The 19,914-nt window shown below is 54.8% G+C and overlaps 1 protein-coding gene across 7 annotated transcripts in view; it reads right to left on the bottom strand.

Moving 5' to 3' along the window:
* Window positions 1–3,833: 3,833 nt before the first annotated feature.
* SYT2 (synaptotagmin 2) overlaps window positions 3,834–19,914 on the bottom strand; it is a 186,284-nt gene continuing 170,203 nt past the window's right edge. For 4 of the 7 annotated variants that reach the window (XM_027832909.3, XM_043533657.1, XM_043533658.1 and 1 more), the window contains 6 exons: window positions 16,917–17,042; window positions 16,187–16,354; window positions 15,450–15,617; window positions 14,281–14,398; window positions 12,947–13,080; window positions 3,834–11,097 (listed from right to left, as the gene is read on the bottom strand). In XM_027832909.3, coding sequence (XP_027688710.1) covers window positions 10,891–11,097; window positions 12,947–13,080; window positions 14,281–14,398; window positions 15,450–15,617; window positions 16,187–16,354; window positions 16,917–17,042 — 921 coding nt within the window. In that variant the 3' untranslated portion in view covers window positions 3,834–10,890. The remainder of the gene's footprint in view (window positions 11,098–12,946; window positions 13,081–14,280; window positions 14,399–15,449; window positions 15,618–16,186; window positions 16,355–16,916; window positions 17,043–19,914) is intronic. The other 3 variants (XM_037885209.2, XM_043533660.1, XM_043533662.1) reach the window with 1 other exon arrangement.

Below are 19,914 nucleotides of genomic sequence, written 5' to 3'. Positions count from 1 at the left end.
TATCCAGCAGCCCCGGGAGCGGTTCCATAATGGGCAGCATGGCTAGACTGAGTCATTCTGAGCCCCGACAGCTCCAGCTGCAGTCAGGTGCAATCACTACCTGTTTCTATTCCTTGAATCCGGTTCTTACAAGCCCCTGGAAACTGGCAGCTGAGGAAATGACTAACAATCTTTGACTCTCCTGTAACCATCCCGCTGGGGGGCAGAAAAAGCAACTGCACCACAAACCCTGATCTCCCCTCATCCTTCTTGCAAGGTAACTTTGGGTGCTGAGCCTTGCGCTGCAGTGTCAATGGCAGGGGCCTGATCGTCCCACCAAGTCCGATGTTTTTCTGTAACGAGGCCCCTTTCCTGCGTGGCGTGTGACTATGCTGGAATCTGGCTTTGGGGGCTGGTGCTTGGTGTAGGATAGTTTACCCCCTACCAGGCTGGGGCTGTTGGGATCTCTCCTTTTATGCTCGGACTGCTTGGTGTGATATCGTTAACATCTCCCCACTTGGCGCAGCTGCTCTCCCTGTTCTAGGAGGCTCGTTAACACCAACGTTCTAAGATGACAACGTTTCATGACCATGCGAGCAAAGCTACTCAATGCACTGGTTTGTGCCAAGCCTCCCTTGGCTAGTCGGGGAGGGGCCTGGAAATTCAGCCCCTTAGCACATGCTATGCCTGGACATACCTAGGAGGGGCCACTTGCTACTTGGGTGACCCTGCTATGGTTAGTATAGCAGTCGCATCTGGATCCACGTTACGCTGTCCTAAGGAGGCCTGAGCTAAATCTGAGTCCAGCATCTTCACTCAAAGTAGCCCAGAGAGAGACTTCACCAGACTTCAGCCATTCAGGCTGAAATGTCCCTGTCAGGTGCCTTTCTCAGCTGAAACTTTAAAAAAATAAAATAAAAAAATTCAGCCTAAAACAGTTTCCAAGAACAAGGGTCTCAAATGAGACGAAGGAAAAATGCTGGTTTTGCCCAGGTGTTTCCAGAACCAAACCAGGTCTCATGGAGAAGTTCTAGCACTTCCGTGCTTGGGAACAGGAACTTAGTAATTGATGTTGTGGTTTGCCCTCGTGACAGGGATGGGCCTTGTGCTCTCACCATGAAAATTTGACCAAGATCGAAGACTCCAAATGGTCTTTCTCACGTGCTCAGAGACTTGTCCAGAGAATTTCTCTGACAAACTGAAGATTCCACCGGCAGTGAGCGAGCTCCAGGGGCATCCTTACTTCTGCTACTCCCAAAATTTTGCGCACTTGACTTAGCAGCCTTGCTGTTCTCCTGAGGTCGTTTATTTGTGTGTTGTCTGTAATTAAAGTGAGGAACCGCCATGGGAAGCCCACTAGCAGCCAGGTTCTTGTGGGTCGTGTCCGAAAGCTGAGCTACGTGAGCTACAGTGAACAATCTCCCCGGGACAGCAGGCCTGGTGCTGCCTCATGGCAGCGATCTCTGGAATGAATTCCATTCCCGGTGGGGGCCGTACACAAACGTTGTCTCAGCTCCACCACTTGCACAGGCAGGAATTCCTACCGCTGCGCTACGCCTGCCTGGATCACGAGCTCCATGCGGTGAGTTTATGAGCTTGGTTCTCGCAGCGGTGCAGCCAAGTGGCAGAAACCCCGTTGCAGGCAATAAAGGGGCCTCGTGTTCTCCTTTTCTCTAGTTCTTGCTTTTCCCTCTTTGAATTCAGAATTCTCGGTGGTTGTCTCTCTCCCTGACAGAGGGAGGGTTAATGGGAAGGGAGCGTTTTCCGGGGAGAGCAGCTAAGCAGAGTAGCATGCGCTGTATTACATCATGGAAGGAAAGCAGCAGATACGTGGGTGGGAAGAGAAATCCTGCCTGGAAACCTCCTGCAGTTAGTGGAGTGAGAGGGGAAGCTCTGATTCAGGGAAGACGTTGGAACCATGCTCACCCTCTGCCTGTTTCTCTGCTCTAGGGCTTCTGCCTGGAGCTGCCGTGGCCACAGCGAATGCCCCAGTCCCTCCATCAGGGCTATGAGACACTCCATTTCGCACATTCACTTGCACCCTGAGCTAAGGTCCTGGGCTGCTCCCTTGCCCCATTGACCCTTTATTGGCTCTAGACTGGCTCTAGGCTGCCCATTATGCGATAGCGACCGTTCTCTGAGGGTCTGTTTGGGCCCCTGGGGCTGTGCCGCGGCTCCGTTCGCTGAAGCCTGCGCACTGCAAGACACGGCTCCGGTGCCTGTATCCAAGTCCGAGCTCGCAGGGGCGAACGTGTCGCTGGCTGTCAGTGCAGCTCCCTTGGAAGCTGGGGTATTAAACACTCCAGCGAAGGCTCTTTTCTTCCTCCTCAAGAGTCCCCCGAGTGCCTGCTGCCTTGTCCTTGCTGCATCTATTTGTTTCAAGTTACCAGGTGTGGTGAGAGTTGCGATGCGGTTGCCCCCCATTGCTACATGTGGCCAGCAGGGGCAGCCCCCCCAGCTCCAGCGCTCGGTGCACCTGGAAGAGTTGGTTCAACTTGACTCCTGGCTCTGGGGGCTGCAGTGAAACCAGCCGCGTGTAGACTCCAGCCCCTGGGGATCGTGTGTCCCGCACCATGCCCGGGGGGGGGGGGGGGGCCTGATCTTGCCTGGGGCTGCTGGGTGTTACTGCACTCAAATAAGCAAGTAGCCCGTCACCTTCAGCCCCTGCGTAGCCTCTCTGAGCTAGGCGGAGACCCCCACCCTACACACTGTGGTGGCTATACCTTGCTGTAGCTCTGACTGGCTCCGCAATCACCCTGCCACTGGGCGCGGGGCTGGGGGGGATGTCCAGGCAACCTACTCCCCTTTGGAAGGGCCTGATTTTTCCAACCCCATTACGGCTGCCCAAACAGACAAGATCTCAGGACCCTCATTCTGGGATTTCTCCCATACGCGGAGCCATCTGCGGCCCCAGAGCTGCACCCAGCCAGCCTGGAGTGGAGCCTGGCTTCTGGGGGGCTCTGAATGCAGCAAGTGCCACCTGCTTCACATCTTACTGCAGGGTTTTTTCATAGATCCCAAGGCCTGAAGGGACCACTGTGGGCATCCAGTCGGCCCCCCAGGCCATAGGATTTCCCTGAGTTAATTCCTCTTGGAACTAGAGCAGATCCTTTAGAAAACCATCCAAGCCACCGCAAACTTTAGTAAATTGTTCTGACAGCTCCAAGTTTGTGCTTTATTTCTAGTCTGACCGTGTCTACCTTTTTTTTACTGTTTCTTTCAAACCTCCACCAACCAAACCCAGATCAATCCGTAAAAAGCTCCATGAGCTACTTGTGCATTTGTTACCACCTCTGTGCCCGCTGTCTCGGCCTTGTAAATCCTCAGAAGTGCTGGGGGGGCCCTGGATGTGACATGGGACGCAGGACACACCTGCTCCTAATATTTTTGTCTGGTGTTTACTGGCTGTCAATTTCATTGCCACGCCCAAGAGCTGGGGGAAGGGGGGTGTGGAGACGCAGCCCTTCAGCAGGGGCCTGTGCAACCTGGGTTTGAGCCTGTTCTCTCCTCCAGCCCCCCTTCAGCTCTTTGATTCTCACCTCCTTCCTGCTTTCTCGCTCCAGTGCTAGGACAACCACCCTGGAGCAATAGGGCCCGTGAGAAGCATCTTGCAAGGAATCCTAAGAGCCCCAGCAAGGGGGGGGGGGATTTGCATTCCCCCTGGGTTACGCTGCTGTGGGGCCCTGAGCCTTCCCTAGCAACCTCAGGGTTGGGGCAGAGCAGCTCTGTGCCCCCGGCTGCAGGGCTGAGGCTGCTCCTCATTGCTCCAGGTAGGAACAGCCCTGGGGGCGGCCGCTCGCCCTCGGCGGCACCCAGGGCCTAGAGGCGCTAACATACCAGGGACACCTGGCAGCTGCTTTCAGATCATTTCTTTAATAAGGAGACGGACATTGTTACAAAATAACAGTTTAACAATAGAGACAGAAACAACAGAGACCACACAAGGGGGCGGGTGTTAAAAGCAGTTTCCTGCCGGAGTTCAGTGCTGCAGAGACGGGTGCACTGCGAGAGATGCCAGGAAGGGGTTGAGACCTGGATGATCTCAAGATGGGAGGGAAGAGATTTGTATATAGACCCCTCAGGGGCAGAGGAGGGGGCAGGAAGGCAGGACCCCACCCTGGTGCTTGAATGTCCGGTTTTGAAGGCTGAGATCCCTTTCCTTCCCAAAGGCAGCAGAGCAGAGCCCCGGTGGCTGTTACCCCTGGGCCTGTGCTGGGGGCGGGGTGGACACTGAAGTGGGATGTACCCCTGTTGCGAGCAGGAATTTCCCAGCTTTTTGCAGCTGTGCATGCAGGACATGAAGGCCTGAGCCCTGCCCCCCTCTTGCCTACAGCTTCCCTCCCCTGCTGCTTGATCCCGAGACCCAGGCCAGTGGTCAGCCCTGCATCCCCTGCTGGGCTTGCTCTGGGGCTGAGGACTGCCATGAGCTGCTCCAGAGGGCGGGGTTGGATTCCCTTCGGGGGCTGCGATGGGCGCGCACATCCATGGGTTTGAGGGGCATAAGGGGCCATTCTGCTCTTCTCCTTGGAGCTCCTGCATAGCACAGGCCAGAGCACCCGTGACTTGTGGCTGAGACAGAGGAATCCTCTTAGGGGAACATCCAGTCTGGCTTGAAGCCCCTTAATGCCCCAGGATCTACTGTGCACCTGTCCCAATGACTAATAGCGCTCCTGCTGCGAGCCGGCAGAGCTGTGTGGTTGCAACAACCGGACTCACCTGGGCCTGGTCCCTCTGCCCAGAAGGCAGCAGAGAGCTGGACTCGAGGTCAGTGCATGCTCCAGCTCTCACTAGGGGGCATGATGCTCTGTCTGCCCCTAAACCCACGCCTGTCTCCCCGGGGGGCTTGAGAGTTGGCCCCAATGGCAGGAACTAGAGCAACTTCTATCCCATGCAGCGCCACATAGATGGCCTGGCAGCTGCCCTTGATCCAGAGGGGCGGTGGCCCTACCCATCCCTGCTTGTCACGGCGTCCGAAACCTGCTCCGTTGCCCCAGTGCCCCAGCTGGAGAGCCAGGGTCAGGCTGTGTCGGGAGCAATAGCAGGCCTGATCCCAGTTGCAGTCTCTGTCCCCCAAAGAAGCTCATGATACAACAGACAGGACCTCAGCCTCCATCAGACTGGTTAGGGCTAGCACCGAGGCGCTCACGGGGTTCGGATTCGGGCCACGCTCGTCTGCCGAAGGAGCTCCAGCATTTGCCCCTGGCGTGTAAGAACGGGATCCCAGCGTTTCAAACCGTGACATTCCAAACCCAGCTGTACGGGGCTCCAGCTTGGACGTAGCGCCAAGCCACGGTGAGGACTAACCTCCAGGCCGTGGCAAAGGCTAGCGTCCTGAGCCAGCCCTCCCCCAGGATGGGGGCTTGGGAGATCCTTAACAAAACACAGGGAGAGACATGACCAAGAGGGGCCAGGAGGACACAGAGGATCACCTGTCGGCCCAGCCCAGGCGAGGATCCTGGCAGGCCGTGGTCTAATATGGCTTCTAAGTTTGCTGTGACAGTAAAATGCATCAACACGGGACGGAACGCCACAAAGCTGCTGCTACTGGACATGGCATAAATTGAACACGGTACAGGTTTGCACGGATCGATTACAAGACACACATGAACTTATCCCCCTACTGGCTTGTTAGTTACCCCTCAAACAGTTGTGAATGCGGCAGGCATGCTTTGTTCCTTACCGTTTTTTTTTTTATTTTTTATTTTTTATTTTTAACTTGAAAATAAACTGATCGTGGAGCCTGCTGACTTGGGCAATAATGGGTGGTTTTTTTATAGGGCTCACTCTAGCCTCTTGGGGAAAATAAACCCCCTCCGGCCACGCTGCAGCCTGGGTGTGTTCTGCCCAATGGACGATGGCTCGGAGGCGTAACGAAGCGTCTGGATTCTCCGCTCAGCATGCTGCTAGGTACATAGTGGTGATCTGTCATGCATTGGTACCAAGGCTGGCTGGTTGTCGTAGCGAGCTATATATATAACTACATATACAAGAAGAGATTTTGGATGTGGCTCAGATGGCTTGAGTATGTGGAGGGGGGGCTTTTTCCCTTAAAAAAGGGGGGGGTTAAAGTCACAGTCCCCACCCCCTTCTCCCTCCACACACATTTAAACAGTCCAAGTTAAAAATGTGCCAAATTCGGTCAAGCAGGACTGGATTCTGGGGGTGCAGTGTCCACTCCAGAGGAGTTGACGCCTGATAGAGGCCAGTGGAGCGGGGAGCAAAATGGGAGGGGGGGTTGTCCCCCCTGTGGCCCACCCACCACCTGTGTCCTGTGCTGATCCAAAGGCAGGTGTGTTGAACTCACATTCTGCTCACCCAATTATTTTCTCTCCCCCAGTCCCAGACATGAGTTTTTTTTAACACCCTTCGTATTGTCTGTAATAATAAACTGACCGACAGTCCCGGCAGTGGTGGGACACGGCCTTAGATGCTGATTTAGGGACCCCAGCAATGGAAGTAAGTAGTATGGGGCAACAGTCCAAGGCCTGGCGTGAAAGCAGAGCATGTTGGGTTTACTCTCCTGAGTACATTAACTCACGGAGCTCTGGTGTGTTTATTAGGTCACCCTGGTTCATAAAAAGCCCATTAACCTTTCACTTTCTTGGACCAACTCTAATTTTGGAATGGAGGGGGTGGTACAAGTGTGTCTATCGCAGGCATATGCACCGCCCTTTACGAAAAGGGGACACTCATTAGACCATGCTTGTAACCCGCCGAGGGCTGCTTTGCTCACTTTCCCGTCAGGCGAAGGCAGCAGGAGTTCTGAGACAGCCGGGTGCAGAGCTCAGACGCTCCGCTGTGTGGAATCGCTACCTCTGCTCCTTGGACCTCCTGGCCTTTGCCGTTGTGCAGCACGGCCATATGATCAGCAGTCAGGCTGGCTTCTGTTTAAAGCTCATGTACGGATCCAGAACTCCATGAGGGCTCCCTCCTGCAACCTCGTGGCCTTCGAACTGGGAACAAATGTACGCTTCCCTAGTTACCATTAGTACGACTGCCCCACTGCCAGGCTCATGGGTGCACGGAGCTCTCCTACTGATTAAATATTGAAACTCCAGCAGGACTTAAAAGGTAAGGGTTGGGGGGGAGGGGGGAACGAGTACAAATAAAGGATCAATAATTGTCAGAGGGAAAGAGTAGGGTGGAGAGGGGGTTGGGAGTGAAACATTCCCCAATTGTATTTGGGTGTAAGGGGTGTGAAACTGTCCACCCCTCTCCCCATGACTTAGACTCTCTGGGCATGGGTGAATTCCACCTCCTGTGAGATGTCCCGGACTGCTGGGCACATGCCTGTGGCCACACCAAAGCTTACTACTCTGGCTCTCCTTGCTCTTCGTACTCACAAAAGTATGTCAGCAGCTGCTTGGTGCTGCAGTCTGCTTCTCTAAACCACAAGCTGTGGGGCTGGAAGGCCTGGGTAGAGTCCCAGGCAGGAGCTGTCCTGCTAGAACATTTTCTAGTGGCATGGCCAGTCACAACTTCCCCTGGAAAGACACTTCCATAGGCCAAGCCACATTGCCAGGAAAACGTAGCTGGTAATCAGGGAAATTTGCAAGGATACTCCAGAGCTGGCTGGCACAGGGCTGCAGCGAGGTCCTTTGAGGGATATTATGCAAAAGGTCCAGAATAAAACAGGACTGGACTCACAGAAGGAAAGGAAACCACAGTGTGGATGCGTATCAGATGCTACTATTCAACGCGCTGGTTCAACCAAAGCAAAGCCAGTAACGTTGAAGGCCCCTTAGAGCCAGAAAATGGGAAACTGGCTTGGTCTTCTCAGGTACAGAGTGGACCGAATTGGGAAGGTGGGTGGTTTCTTCTTGTTACTTCAGGAAACGCTCTAGGAGGGACAGGACGTGAGCCTGTTTCCTTATAGGTCCAGTCCTGGCCCCCTGAAAAGACATTCACTGCTCTTTGGGGGAGGGGGGAATATGGCCTATATCTGGCGGGAGGCAAAGGAACTGGACTGGATTCATCAGCCAGCAGGCCTTGTGGTAAGCAGCAGATACTTTGGCCTTTGGGGCACCTTTGGTCCTTGTTTGGAATGGATTCAGTCTCTCTTAGCCGACGTGCTTCCCGTCTTAGCTGTGTACGATGCTGGAAGGGGGTGAGAGAGCACCCCACCACCACCCGGGCCAACTACTCATCCACCCCATGGGCACAGTGACTGAGATTATCTCAAGGGGTTTCATGGCAAAGCCAGACACACAGTGTTTGAGCTGGCTCTCACCCTGGGTGTGCTCCTGGCTTCCTGTTTACTAGGCTTCCTGTTAGCCCACAACGCCCAGCTGCCCCAGACTTTATAGCAACTCTGGGCCCCGAGACCGTCCCAACTGCCCTTCTTCCTCTTCCAGCCCAATGCTTAATTAACACTATGATGTGGAACAGCTTCCACAGGGCAGAGAGTGGGTGCCAGAGCCTCAAGGTCTGGCTTCCCCCGGGGTTAGGCTCAGCCCCTGGAGAGTGGGAGAGCCAAGTTTGAGGCTGACTCAGATTTGATGGCAGCCGTTGCTGGAGCGGCCCAGCCTCTGGGCTGTGTTGGCGGGGTGGTGGTGCCTGCTGTGGAAAGTCTCGTTCGTGCCAGGAAGCAAAGCCCTGCAGGCACACGCCCCCACGTGAGGGCACTGCCTAGCTCAGGCAGTCCAGACAGTATCTAGATAGGGGCTTAAACCTGACACTCCTACAGCCCAGCTGAGGGCCACTACTACTGGGCGAGAAAGTCACTGCTTGGGCTGGGTCTCTGGCCCAGCTACAGCGTGGAACAGCGTCAAGGGGGGAGATTGGGGGGCAATTCCCTCTGGCCAAGAGGTTAAGGCCCAAGCTGGGGTGTGGGAGAGCCTGGTTCCAGTGCCCTACGCCCTTGTCAGGGCCACAAAGGTGGGGCTCTGGCTGCATTAGCTACTGGGGGAGTGCCCCGCTGGCAGAGTTTATAACCACAACATTTCGCTGAGGCCACGGTGTTTTGGGCACAAACTCACAGCCTCACCATGCCTGGCACGTCCCCTAACCACTGGGCTAGTGAGGGACTAACACACAGCTCCCTTCTTTCCCGGTGTAGCCCAGTACCTACTGAATTAATTGTAACTCTAAAGTGGAACAACTTCACCCGGGGAGATTGAGACCTTTCTGCTGTGAGTTCCCCTGTAGCCCTGTGGTTATGCTCTGCGGCTGGGGTGTAGGCAATCCAGGTTTGAGGCTTAATTCTGATTCAGAGGGGGTCTGGTTTTACTTAAATATTAATTGGCCCACATCCCAGGGACTGACCCCCATCCCAGGAAGACAATGGCTCCTGCAAAGGAGATGGGATTTAAACAAGGACTGCCCCCCTACCTCAGTCACTGGGAGGGAGGAAATCCCTGTCCAAACCCCTTCTTAGGGGGCACAGGGGAGACTGGCACTAGGCTCACCCACAACACAGGCAAGTACACTAACCACTGGACTACAGAGCGATCTTAACCCTTGGGTGGGCCCAACCAATACTTAATGGAAGCGGCCAAGCTTCCACGGGCAAGAACAAGGATAAGAGCACTTAACCGACTCTTCCTCTCAGCAAGCAGAGGCAGGAATTAAATCAGCATGTCCAACATCTCAGGGGCTGGCCCAGACCACTGAGCTATAGACAGCTTCTGACGTTGCTGGGGCCCAAGTAACAGTTAATTAAAGTGGAACAGCCTCAACAGGAAGGCTGGAGCGAGCACTCTAGTCACACAGCAGCTCCAGCACCGCATTCGAGCCGCTCACTGAGTAACTCAGTAGCATTGGGTCACAGGCGGCCACACTGGCAGAAACAGCGGGAGGGATTTGCACCTGCCTCAATAACACCCCAGCTCCACCCTCTCGCCTGGAGTTCTGAAGACCTTGTACCGTAAACCCTCCCCTGGGACACATCTGGCTCTGTACACTTTTAGGTCGTGCATCTTCAGAAGATGTACAGTAGTGCAAGGCATGATGGGACAGGTATGCAAATCACCCCAGAGCTGCTTTCATTTAAGATGTCATTTAAGCTCCACAGATGGCTTTAATCAGCCATTTTGGTAAATCAACCTTGGGTTGGGTGGGCCCCTCTCAAGTCCAGCTGCTACTGTAAGCCTGCCTTGCAATGGTCATTTGCATAAACATCCCATGATGCCGTTTTTCAAAACCAAGACTCTTTTGTGCTCTGTCCTGCACTGAGATTGAACGTTCAGTTATCAAAGACATGCACCCGCCGTGTAACCGCTCCCCTTCTCTGGCAATCACATGGGGGGAGCTGCAAGGTTCAATACCCTACCTAGGTGCCACGGGGTGGCAATAGCCCAGGGTCTGTATGCCCAGCAATGCACCTGTCGCACCAGAAAAAACTAAATCTTAAGATGTTCGACGGAGCCTTGGACGTTCCAGTCCCAACGCGGCTGTCCTCTCACTTCTCTGGGTGGCTGATGGGAGTCAAAGCAGTCGCCGAGCTGCTCATCACAGTTCTTCTCCACCGACCTGCCTAGTCCAGCTGTATGTATCCCCAAAGCAAGCACAGTGTATCTGGTCAACTCACATGTACAGGCTCAGTTGTCACCTTCGCACAAGGTTTGAAGGTCCCAGTGTAAAACCGAAGAGAAAGGAAGACGATGCCCTGCCACGGCCTGGCACCTCTGGGACCCACGGCAGAAGCTGGCTTTACGCTTTCAAAGAACAGCACGTAGAAACGATGAGACATGCAGCGGAAGGAAGCGACTTTGCAGAATGAAAAGAACCATCCCTGTCTTTCACCATTTCCCCTGACAGCGCTCAGGACTGTCTGGAAACCCTTCCACAGCAACCAAAGGGTATTGCAGCTTAAAAGAAAACGGAAGCAAAAACCAAAGGTTACATAACTGAGGTATCGATAGCTCTGGGTCGCTTAGAATGTCCGTAGGTTATGCTGGGCTATGGAGCTTCCTATTTGTTCTTCCCAAGCGATGCGTCCACCTCTTCTTCCGGCTTCAGGGAGTGCCACTGGGCGATGGGCCGCCGGGGGTTAGCCAGCATGTCGGACCAGTGCCGCAGCTCCGTGCCGCTGGCGTTGGAGCCAACAAATACTTTGCCGATGGCTTCGTTCTTCCCCAGTTTGTCGTAATCCAGGACGGTGATCACCACCTGCACTTTCTGGGGCACACGGAAACGCTGTGTTATTACCAGCATCACAGCTGCAAATTGGCCCCATGCCACTGAGAACCCAGTGGGAATCTACTGGAGCCAAGATTCCCCTGCAGCTGGGAGATGGGTACCAACCTGTCCAGTGATGCCTGATGGATCTGAGTACCTGTTCCCATGGGAATCATGTTCCCAGCTCCCCCAGGCAGCTAGGCAAAGCTCACCCTGTATCTTCAGACAGCTCTCCCTTCTCATTTTAGGGGCAATGGATATTAAAGGGGCAGGCCTGTCCTGAAAAGGGGCTATGTAATACTGGCAGAACACCTGCGCCCCATGTCCGAGTTTAGCTTCTGAAGCAAGTTGGTCCTTTTCCTCTAGCTAGGCAGAGCCAATGCAGCTAAGGGCTTATTCCCCACCCAAATGCTGCACCATTTTAATTCCACTGGTCCAGTTAAAGTGGTACGAACTCCCTAGCATGGATGCAGTGATACGAGTATAAAGGTGCCAAAACCAGCATCACTAAACCTGCTGCTGCGTGAAGGCACCTTCACACCGGAATAACTGCACCCCTACTAGGCCTTGTGCTGGGATAACTATTTCAGTAAAAAGAAAAATGCGCCCCCCCGTCCCCAGCAGCGTTATACCAGGCCACAAGCTGGTGGAGAGCAGGCCTGAGTCCCATTGGTTACATTCTGCACACCGTTAAAGGTAACATGGCTGCAGCAGGGAAGGGTGTCACCGAGGTCAGAGCATGATGGGGCCAGGGCTGTGCTGGGGGCCCCAGGGGCAGAGTGTGAAGGGGATGGGGCTACGCAGGGGTCACTAGTGAAGGGCCTGGTGCCGTGATGGGGTTCACCAAGGCCAGAGGGCGAAGGGGCCAGAACCGCATGGGGGCTGCTGAGGGCAGTGGGCACAGTGGTCTCCAAGGGCAGTGGATGAAAACACTGGGGCCATGTGGGGGTCACTGAGGGCAGTGGGGATGGGGGGGTCATTCATGAGCCTTTCATTACAGGCGATGAAGCAAGAGGCGAAAAGGACCCAGCCTGACTTGCTTAGGGCCCTAAATATGCATTTAGGTGCTTAGCTTTAGGTCCCTCCTTTGAGACATTTGGCCTCAGATCCCCGGCTCGGGGGTTTGCAAGGCTGGCAGGCCAGGGGAAAACCCAGCTTTCTGCTTGGAACCTGGCAGGTCGGCCCTGGAGCAGCTGAGAGACCACAGCACAGGGCCGCTCCTCGAGCCCGGCTTTGACCGGCACCAGTGTCTTTGTCTCACTAACTCTGCCCCTCCGCCCGCTGGCTGCCGTTAGCATTGGTTACTGCTGAAGGTGGGGCTGGACCTTACTGGCGGGAGTGACCCTCGCTGCAGGGGGCTAAGGACGAGTGGTTGTAATTTGCAACAAGGGGTTTCATTTGCAGAGATCTGGAGCAGCCACGGCTTCGGCCGAGGCCAATGGGAGCCTCAGGCACCCAGTGACTCTGACATTCAGGCCCCAGTGATATTGGCAGCATTTGCCCAGCGTAAACTCTGGCTTTCTGTACTGCCTCTTGCGTTCAAAGCAGCCACCCTCGTTACACAGCAGGGACATGTCAGTCTGGAGGAGCTCAGCTCCTGCTCAGTACTAGCGTGTATGAAACACCGGCCCAGTGCCGGCTCCCATCTCCCCATCTCCTCCGCTGCTCAGGGGGTGGGTGTGTCTAGATCATCTGAAGGCCTGGGTGGTCACCTTGTATGGGTGGATGTCATGGGGGAAGGGTCTCATCCCTCCAATCAGAGGCTCCCAACTCAGTCATGTGAGCTGTCACTCACTCATCTCTGTGCCCCACCCCAAACCTCCCAAGACGAGAATCTCGGCATGGGAACCTGTATCTGCTCAAAGGGGATCTCGAAGCTGAAGGACTCATTGAAGTAGGGGTTCAGGGTCTTCTTCTTCACAGTGGTCTTCTTCTTCTTCAGCCTCTTGCCATTCTGCATTAGGTGGATCTTCACATATGGATCTGCAGGGAGAACCCAAAGCAGGAAAGGTCAGAGCCAGCCCTACTTGTGGGCATGCAGGCACGCAGGGACCGTAGAGGGCAGGGTAGCCAGGCTGGGTTTATCTGTGACTGGGGGGTATGAGCAGGCAGAGTGCATCATGCAATGTAGTGACCTGCTGTCAAATCAGGAGTGGGCAGGAACAATAAGCAGACGCCATTTATCCGTCTATTGCTAAGTACCTACATGGTGGGAAGATACCTGCGAGCACAGGGCTCTTCAATCTAGCAGAAAGCTCAGGTCCAGACAGGAAGACGGGCAGCCATGATGGAAGCTGTACGTCACAGCTGCTCCTGTATGACCACCTGGGCTTGATTCCTGTGTCTCAGGGACTCCTTGACCCCAGAGCGAGCCGTGTCCACGTTCCTTTGCACTGGGGTCAGTGCGTACACAGGCAATGGGGAGCTCAGCCCCACAGAAAGTCAAAGGGCACACTGGGAGCAAGACCCGCTCCCTCCCTTGGGGCTGGGGGGCAGCCACCTGCAGAGGTGATGGCCTCAAGACAACAAGATGAAAGCCACTGGAGCACTGTTTTGCAGAGGGAGCTCTCAGACCCTCTGTTCCTAAAGCTCATGCTTCAAGCCAGTTGCCTGCAGGCATCAGGGAGGAATTCCCCCCCCCCTCCACAACCCAATGTATGCGGGGGAGTGGTCTCCATCCTTTGAAGCAGCAAGGATGGCCATGGCTGGAGACGGGACATTGGGTGGGGTGAGCCAGGGCTCTCAGCTGGCATCGATCATTCTCTCTCAGATGCTTGACTGCACCGCATGGGTCACTGGCCAGGATTATCTGGGTCTCCCTCAAATAATCAGTTCCCTGCCATTGCGGGGCCTCGCGCACTGGTGCACGTCAGTCCCCCCTGTTCTCTGTTGGTGGCACACAACAGTCCAGTCCCCTCTCGGCTGGAAGACTCGGAGCTAATTTAGGTTGTTTGGTTCAGGGTGCGGGTGCTGGGTGGCTCAGACTAGATGATCTGTGTGGTCCCTTCTGGCCTTAAGCTCTATGACTCCATAACCCCACCAGACACAGCACTCAGGAGCCGGGTTTCTGATTTAAAGGTGCTGAGCCCTGGGCAGGAATTCTGCCTGGGGAGTGTTAGTCAGCAGCGGGATTGGGCTGGCTCAGGAGCGCCATCAGGTGCTGGAAGGTGGCTCTGCTCTTACCTGAGAGACCCCCCACGTCCATCTTTTTCAGGTTCTTGGCTTCCAGGATACAAACGGTGAGTTTCCCGGCGGTGGGCACGTACCGTAGCGAGATGCAGATATCTCCCAGCTTCTCTGGCTGTGGAGCAAGGGGAAAAGCAGAGGTCAGTGCCTTTCCATCCCCTGGTATCCTGGGATACTTGCACTGAGAATCAATCCCTCAGGAAACCACAGGAGGAGATCCAAGAACCCCTTCACCCATCGAGCTAACCCCTGCATCAGACACTGTGCTGCATCGCCGGTGCAGGCCGGCAGGAGGTCTGTGACAGCGCCAGTCCCCAGCTGGTGGGAGAAGCCAGATCAGTTCTAGCAGTTTTTACCAGATTTAAGACAGGGCTTTTGCACAAGAAAGACACCTTGCAGTGGGCAGCGGGACCTGAGTTAAGGGCAGGTCTCAGGGCACAGACAAAGCCCGTGTTAAATCGGAGTGTCTCCCCATTACAGAGCTCCCCAGCTCCACATGGACTGACACACAGTGTCATATTTACCAGCTCCTGCTGTCAGACCACTGTACCAACAGTGCTGACTTCGGCCTCGCAAACCTTCCTGTGAGGTGCGTCACTATCATTAACCCCACTGTGCAGCTGGGGAAACCAAGGCACAGAGGGGCAGTGACATGGCAAAGTCAGACCTAAAACCCCATTCTGCTGACTGCCAGCCACATGACCCCACCACTTCTTTCTTAATCAATGGAGCCTCCCATTTCCTGGGAGCTCCATAAGCACTATATTGACTGAGCAAGGCTAAGTGACTTCCCAAGGTCACACACCATGGCGATGGCGGACCTGGAATTGAACCCAGGAGTCCTAACATGTAGTCCCCTTCTCTAGCTGCAAGACCCTGCTCCTTTGCCAGAGCTGGGAATAGACCCCAGGACTCTTTGTCCCTTGCTCCCGCCACTAAGCCACTCTCCTGCAGGTTATCAATCTCTCATTGCAGGATGGATCCTCTTTCTCCCCCTCTCACCAATACTCAACTGCAAAGACAACACTTATAAGGAGCCCCCCTCCTGGGGTGACCTTGAGAGCACAGTAGCTGCCTGATGATCCCAAATCCTGACCCTTTGAGCACATTTTCTGAAGCCACCTCCTGCTGGCCAGACGCCCCCGCTCCTTGAACTCCCATCTCACCTCCTCTTTCTCACCGCCCTGCAGGTCTCTCCACTCCTCAATGGGTTGGCCCAGGTCCACTGTGTTCATGGGCACCTTGACCTCCCCAATGATGTCGTGCTTGGAGAAGCGATCAAAGTCGTAGATGGCCATCACCAAGGTTTTCCCGCCCAGCTCTTGGTAGGGAACCTGTTATGAAGAAGGACCCTTGCAAACCATTGCCATAGCGACATGGGGCCTGGTGTAAGGAAGGATCTGATTGGCTGATGAAGGATACGACAAGTGATCGTGCACCGCAGTGACTATGGCTGGGACCCCTTCACCGGTTCTTGCAATGAGTGGCCAGAATTGCTGTGTCAGAGCAATAGCACTGCTCAGCCACACAGCTGCACGTCGTGCGGGCCATGGGTCTGGGCAACTGCCTTGGTTCTCGTTCAACATGCTGGTAAATTATTTACTAGGGGCAGCCCCTCCACCAGGGGAGGGGCAGATCCTCCTGCAGTTCCTGACTGGGGCATGGTGGGGGCAGGGGCAGAAGGCTGGGACACATCCCTGGCTGGAAGACAGACAGGAGTTCTGCCCTTCCGACAGTATTACACTGACTTAACGGCAAGGCTAAGGGGCTCCTCACGGTCACACACCATGGCAATGGCAGACCCAGGAATGGAACCCAGGACAAGTGTCCCCTGCAGGACAGAGTGGGGTCTAGCAATTGGGGCTGGGGACCACTGTGCTGAGTGAACTGGGAAGGGTCTCACCTTGAAGACGAAAGTCTCATTGAAGGCCGGGTTGAGGGTCTTCTTCTGCACTTTGGTCTCGTATTTCTTCTTCTTGTCCGGAAGCAGGAAGACTTTGACATACGGGTCCGAGGTGCCACCCATATCCAGTGCCGGGAGCTCGGCCGCTTGGAGAATGCCCACCGTCAGCTGGAGGGGGAAGAGGGATGTTTCCTCAGTGAGACGGCTCAGCAAGACGCCACTCCCACTCCCCACTGCATGGAAAAGATCCCAGTGGATCTTCCAGCTCCACGTTCCCTCTGCCCCTGGCCAGTCAGGGACGTGCTTGGTCACCCTCCCCGACACCCTGCTGCAGCTGGGGCCAGGAGATCGCTTGCTGAGCTGTGTCATTCCCACAGACAGTGCTCTCTCTGTGCTGATAGTGAGCCTGCCAGCTCTGGGCTCAGGGCCCTGTGGAGAGGCACGTTCCATCCATCTTCCCCTTCCTCACATCCCAGGGTGCTTGGGAAGTGCTAGAAGGGACCCTTTCAAAGGGCATGTGGGACAATCATGGTGGGGATAAATTCCCTCCCCACATCTCTGCCCTTTGCAGGCACCTGTGCCACTCAGAGGCTGGCATTCCCCCACGCTCTTCGGCTGGAGTTTCCAAGGGTGAGTCCTTCACTTGACCCTCTCCTCACAGCCCTCCCACACTGCCCTGTCCTCCTTCCCCAACCTCCCCGTGTCCCAGCCCCTCTCCTGCCCATGTCACCTGGTTAGCCTGGAAATCATAGTCCAGCGAGAACTGCAGCTTGCCCAGGTTCTCTGGCTCCTTCTCCTCCTCCTCGCCTTCTCCCTCCGTCAGGCCCATCTCCGCGTCGTCATCGTCCTGTTTGTTCTGCAGAGGACACAGAGCCTGCCTGCTCAGCTACGAGGCTTTGGACACGGCTGGCCGATCACACACACACAGCTCTTCCCCGGCTCGGTGCCTCGGGGATTCCCAGCCTTAGAAGTCATGCACGAGTGTCACCGACTGAGAGGAGGCAGGAGGCTGAACTGGGGTTCCGTTCAGCGGACTCCCCGGAGGGACAGCAAGACCCTGCTCTAATGGGTAACCGGAGCCTGAACAAAAGTGAGCTTTGGGAGCAGAAAGACCTGAGATCTAGCTGCCCTGATGGCTGTGCAGCCCTGGCAGCATAGCAATGGCTGGCAAGTAACGGATCTGTTACAGATAACAGCACTGACTGGGAAGCAGGCCTGGGAGAAGCCGCTGCAAAGCAGGAGGCCCCCGGGTGGTCAGCACTGGCCAGACATAAAGGGGAGGGAGAGGTTACTTACTTCCTACCATAACTGGAGTTCTTTGAGATGTCTTGTCCCGGTGGGTGCTCCATGGGAGGATGTGCGTGCACTCAGGCACTCCTGACTAGAGATCTTTTCATTCGCAGTGTCTGCGGGTCTGCGCCTGCGCCATATGCCTCCTCGTGCTCAGTATGAGGGCGTATAGGGAGGAGTGGACCCACGCCACCCCAGTTCCTTCACAACCTCACAGTATGGTAGGACCCGGAAGCAGAGGGAAAGGAGGGCAGTTGGTGGAGCAACCACAGGGACAAAACATTTTGAAGAACTCCAGTTACTGTCCGAGGAAAGTAACCTCCCCTTCTTCTTGGAGTTATTGTCCCCATGGGTGCTCCACGAAAGGAGACTCCAGAGCAGTACCTCAGTGAGGAGGCGGGTGCTGAGGAGGCGGATTCAGTGCAGAGTTTAAAACAGCTTCACCAATGTCTAGAGGCACATACCAAGGCATAGCGGTGGGAGAACCAGTCCTTGAGGGCACCTTTCTCAGGGGGTCTGTGGGCGTGGATTGAGCCCTAGTGGAATGAGCACTGACTTTAGGAGGGGATGCACTCATAGCATGCCAGAATACACCCCAAAACCCAGTTAGATGGTCTCTGGGTAGAAACTGAGGGACCTCTCATCCTCTCGGCGAAGAAGATGAAGAGCTTGGGGGAAACCCTGAAAGGTACAGTCCTGTGTAGGTAGAAGGCCAGAGCTCTTCTTATGTCCAGAGTATGGAGACTGGCCTCTTGCCTTGAAGACTGAGGCCTAGGATAAAAGATCAGTAGTTGAATGTCCTGACCAATATGGAACGCCGATGAAACTTTAGAGAGGAAACCAGGGTGGGGACACAGGGTAACTCTCAGGACAGAACACTGAGTATGGTGGCCCCTAATTCACCTACCCTCCTGGCCGTGAGGAATGGTCTTGAAGAGCAGATAGAGGAACGGACGGGTTCCCTCTAAATTGAAGTCCCAGAGTGGAGCAGCCTCCTGCACTGAAGGAAACAAATTAAGGAGGCCCTTAGAAGTGTTGCAGTTGTAGGATGCGTGAAGATCAAGAATCCTTCAACTGACTTGTGAAATGCTGTGAGAGCAGCTAGGTGAACTCTCACCGAACTCAGGGAGAGGCCCAGCAATTTCAGGTTTAACAGGCAGTCAAGTGAAGACTTGGCAGGGGACATGGAGCAACGAGAGCACCAAATCCAGAAACGCTTCCACTTCTGCACGGACGTCTTTCTTGTGGTGGGCTTCCTGCTATTCACCAGAACTGTCTGGACTGCAGGAGGATACTCCTGCTCTAAGCCCAGAAGCCATCGAGGAGCCAGGCCTTGAGGTGTAGTGATGAGAGGTTGGGGTGGGTTGTACAGCCCAACTCCTGTGTCAGGATGTTCATCAACAGAGGGAGATGAAGAGGCAGACACAGCGAAAGACGAGTCAGGGTCAGGAACCATAGTTGTCTTGGCCGTGCCTGGGCTCTGAGACTAATCACTGCTCTTGTTTCAACTTTTTCAGAACTCTGCAGCAGGAGAACGGGGGGATAGGTGTATAGCAGACATCGAAGCTAAGGGGCACAGAGAGCATCTACCTTCTTGAGTAGAAATATCAGCACTTCGTGCTGAAAGGCATCATAAAACAGTCCACCTGCGGAAGACCCCAGGTAAGGCAGATCTTACAAAAGACTGAATCATTCAGTTCCCTCTCATGGTCTTGATGGAAGAATCTGCTCAGTGAATGTACAATGGTGTTCTGCAGTGCTGGCAGACAAACTGCTGAAATATCGATTTGAAGGGCTCTGCACCAGTTCCATAGCTTTACCAAGTCTTTGCTTAAGGATCGGGATTTGCTCCTCATTGGTGGTTTATGTCTGCTCAGTTGCCTAATATCACTCTAACCAAATGGCATAACGGACTGCTTGGAGTGTCGCTGTGAAGTAACAACTCCCGAGGAGAACCACCTGCCTTGAGCTGTATTATCCTAGAGATGAGCGCCTCAGCCCAGGAGTGGGGTGTCCATGGTAATGACGTGAGCAGAAGGTGGGCGTGAGAAGGGGGTTCCCACACAGTCTTTGAGGATTTTTCCACCAAGCGAGGGACTCGAGTCCCATCAGAGGCACTGATAACCTTCTGGACACATTGTGTGTGTTGCGAGGATAGGCTGTCTTGAGCCAGGCTTGAAGGGACCAGAAGTGGTGTCTTGCATGGGAGTTACAAAAGTTCAGGCTGCCACGTGTCCGGCAGTTGAAGGCAAGCCCTCACTGCAGTTTGTGAGCTCTGTTGCAGCGTGGAGATTTGGCTGGACATCGTGGCAAACCTGTCTGCAGGTAGATACGATCTGGCTGCCACAGAGTCTAGGGCGGCGCTGATAAAGCCTATGCGTTACACAAGTATCCAAGGTGATTGATCTATACGGGGTGAAGGCCCAGGGAGTGGGAAT

Source organism: Chelonia mydas, chromosome 21 (assembly GCF_015237465.2).
Source record: "Chelonia mydas isolate rCheMyd1 chromosome 21, rCheMyd1.pri.v2, whole genome shotgun sequence".
Lineage (NCBI taxonomy): Eukaryota > Metazoa > Chordata > Testudines > Cheloniidae > Chelonia > Chelonia mydas.
This window is presented reverse-complemented; position numbering and strand designations above follow the sequence as displayed.